The sequence below is a fragment of the Arachis ipaensis genome, chromosome B4 (genome assembly GCF_059453495.1).
Source record: "Arachis ipaensis isolate K30076 ecotype BB chromosome B4, ASM5945349v1, whole genome shotgun sequence".
Lineage (NCBI taxonomy): Eukaryota > Viridiplantae > Streptophyta > Magnoliopsida > Fabales > Fabaceae > Arachis > Arachis ipaensis.
In genome coordinates this window covers 108,453,267-108,456,924 of record NC_142439.1, presented here as the reverse complement: position 1 = coordinate 108,456,924, position 3,658 = coordinate 108,453,267, and the positions used below count along the sequence as shown (strand labels likewise).

At 49.1% G+C, this 3,658-nt stretch overlaps 1 protein-coding gene across 1 annotated transcript; it reads left to right on the top strand.

Moving 5' to 3' along the window:
- Positions 1 to 2,277: 2,277 nt before the first annotated feature.
- On the top strand, positions 2,278 to 3,201 carry LOC148568717 (uncharacterized). The gene has a single exon (XM_088484754.1). It carries the CDS (start codon positions 2,278 to 2,280, stop codon positions 3,199 to 3,201), a length of 924 nt encoding a protein of 307 aa, XP_088340880.1.
- The last annotated feature ends 457 nt before the right edge of the window (positions 3,202 to 3,658 follow it).

The following is a 3,658-nucleotide window of genomic DNA, read 5'->3' as shown; positions in this document are numbered from 1 at the left end:
AGTTGCTGGCCCCTAGTATTCCTCTTTTTTTTTTTTTTTTATAATTAAGTACTGGCCAAATTTTAATAAAAGTATTGACCTCTAGACTTTTTCATGATTATATCTTTAACATGTCTTTTAAATAAAATTTTTAGATTTATTTAAATTTTTAAGTATGCCTTTTTTCATCATTTTTATTTTACTTTATACTAATTTTTTATTAAAAGAATAATAATGATTGAATTCTAAACCTTTCGCCTATAAAATTTTTAATACTGTTACGGATCCGTTCCCCGGATCCCCGACCGGGGAACAAACTCGAACCCGGTTACCCGGGTCCGACCTGCCAGGATCTTCTAGAAGGACCAAAGCCGGCCCTCTAGGACTCCTAATCAACTTTCGAATACAGACGTCTCCCTTATCTTAACCAAACAAGATAAGATAAGATAACCACCGTCACCTATAAATAAGAGGACCCAGGTCCCCCCAGGTATTCATTCCTGCCTCACACCTTACACCTCTCAGATCCATTATGACTTGAGCGTCGGAGTGTCTTTGCAGGTACCTCCCCCCGTTGCTCCAGTCAAGCGGTCCAGCATCCGCCTCAACCCGCAAGTTCCCGATCCATCCCTCCACCTGTACCAGAGACATCCTGTACATTGGCGCCGTCTGTGGGGAACTTGCGCCGACTAAGCCGGAATGGGGGACGTACTCGAAGAAGCCTCCTCAAGTCGGGATGACTCTCGAACAAAGAATCCGACCCCCGAACACCAGGAGGTCGCAAACCAAGGAAGGATAGCAAGCACCATCCACCACGCACATAATAAAGAAAACGATCACATCATCACGGAACCGCGACACCCTGAGAAAACAGGGAACAAAGCGGCACAAATTGTCCAAGATCTCTGCCTCCGGGTCCAGAAACTCGAAGGCAGATTGGCCGCCAAGGAAAGATATAACACTGAACACGGAAGCCAGGCAACTTCCAGATCAAAATCTCGCCACGACAGATCGCCAACTCGACGACACAATAGGAGAGATGATCGCAGCACCTCCCACGACCCCAGGCGAGAAAAGTCGCCAGAACGGCGATACAGCAAAAGACACAACCGCAGTGCTTCCCGAGATCTAAGTCATCAGCGCGACTTAGATGAAGATCGGCGACACCAAGAAACCAAGCGCACAAGAAACGACCACACAATAATGGGAGCCACACCTTTCACGGAAAGGATCTTGAAAGCAAAACTCCCCAAAGGTTTCGATAAACCCACTGACATGAAGTACGATGGAACCAAAGATCCCCAAGAACATCTAACGGCCTTCGAGGCCAGGAGGAACCTAGAAGGAGCGGCCGACGTAGTCCGATGCAGGGCCTTCCCGGTGACCCTAGCCGGGCCAGCAATCAAATGGTTCAACGCCCTCCCAAACGGATCCACAGCTGGTTTTCACGACATCACACGGAAGTTCATGGCCCAGTTCACGACCAGAATCACCAAAGCTAAACACCCCATCAGCTTGCTAGGGGTCACACAAAAACAGGATGAATCCACAAGGAAATACCTCGACCGCTTCAACGACGAATGCCTAACGGTCGACGGGCTCACGGATTCAGTCGCAAGCCTTTGCTTAACCAACGGGCTCATGAACGAAGACTTCCGCAAACACCTCACCACCAAACCCGTGTGGACCATGCACGAGATCCAAAACATCGCCAAAGATTACATAAATGACGAGGAGGTCAGCCAGGTCGTCGCTGCCAACAAGCGGCAACACAACCACACCCAACACGGCAACCCGGCACCTCGACATAACCCACCATCTAGAGAAAATCAAAGGGACCACCCCAAACTAACAAACACAAACCGACCACCAAGAATTGGCAAATTCTCTAATTACACGTCCCTGACAGCACCAATTACCGAGATATACCACCAAATTGCAGATCGAGGCATCATTCCGAAAGCCCGACAACTCAAAGAAAGAACGGGCGGCAACAAAACCCTTTACTGCGACTACCACTGGGGTTACGGGCACAGAACACAAGACTGTTTCGACCTTAAAGATGCCATTGAACAAGCCATAAGAGACGGCAAGCTCCCAGAGTTCGCCAAAATCATCAGAGAACCAAAACGTGCAGAAAGAGACAGGTCGCCAGAAAGAGAAGGGCGCAACCCAAGAATGTAAAAACAACCCCCTAGGGAAAGCCCAGAGGAAGACCCAACCATCATAGTAAACTTCATCACAGGCAAAGACATATCGGGCAAGTCAAAATCAACACTGAAAAAAGATCTCAAAGTCATGGCCGTCAGAAACCAAACTCCAACCACCCTGGCCGACAATACGATAACTTTCCTACATGAGGACTGCCAGCACAGCACCTCGGCTGAAGACGCCCCCTTCGTCATCTCGGCAAGGATCGGAACAGGACTAGTACGAAGGATACTGTTGGACACTGGTGCAGACTCAAACATCCTCTTCCGAGGAGCCTTCGACAAACTCGGGCTCCACAACGACAATCTCCAAACACACCACAACGGCGTCACAGGACTCGGAGACAACTTCCTCAAACCGGACGGCTCAATCACCCTCCCCATCACCATAGGGACAGGTAACCAGAGGAAGACAATCCTATCCGAATTCGTGGTCCTAAAAGACTCCACCGCCTACAACGTCATTCTCAGAAGAAAAACAACCAATGACTTCTCTGCCGTCATCTTTACCAAATATCTCCTCATGAAGTTCACAACTGAAGACGACTCCATCGGCACTATCCACGGAGACCGGGAGGTCGCAGCAGAGTGCGACAACACCAGCCTAGCTCTACAGAAGAAATCCCGGGATGCGGCTGGAATATTCCTAGCCGACCTGGACGCTCGACAAGATGGCCAACCCAGGACAGAGCCAGAAGGCGACATGGAAAAACTACAAATAGGGCCAACCAAAGAGGAATACACCTTCATCAACAGGAACCTCCCATATGATCTTAAAGAGGATCTTTCCCAACTCCTGAAACAAAATAGAGACTTGTTCGCATTCACACCAGCCGACATGCCGGGAATAAACCCCGACCTAATGTCCCACTGGCTAGCCGAGGACCCCAAAGCCAAACCAGTAGCACAAAGGAGACGAAAAATGTCACCAGACAGAGCCGCCAAGGTCAAAAGGCAAGTTAAAGCCCTACTCGAAGCCAACTTCATCAGGGAACTCCCCTACACGACCTAGCTAGCCAATGTCGTGCTAGTGAAGAAATCTAACGGGAAGTGGCGAATGTGCGTCGACTACACGGACCTCAACAAAAGCCTGTCCAAAAGACGCCTTTCCCCTACCAAACATCGACGGATTGGTAGATGCCACATCTGGCCATCGATACCTCAGCTTCATGGACGCATACTCCGGCTACAACCAGATACCGATGCACCGACTTGACGAAGAAAAAACAACATTCATCACCCCAGACGGGACGTACTGCTACACAGTAATGCTCTTCGGCTTGAAAAATGCCGGAGCCACTTACCAAAGACTCGTCAACAAGATATTCCAGAATCTGTCCGAAAGCAAACTAGAAGTTTACATAGACGACATGCTCGCCAAGACAGAGTCCGGCGAGCAACTTGTCAGCGACCTCAACCTCATAATGAACACCCTACGAAAACACCAAATGCGACTCAACCCGACAAAA

Excerpts from the sequence above, each read along its gene's own strand:
- LOC148568717 (XM_088484754.1), top strand. The coding sequence starts at position 2,278 with ATGGCCGTCAGAAACCAAACTCCAACCACCCTGGCCGACAATACGATA.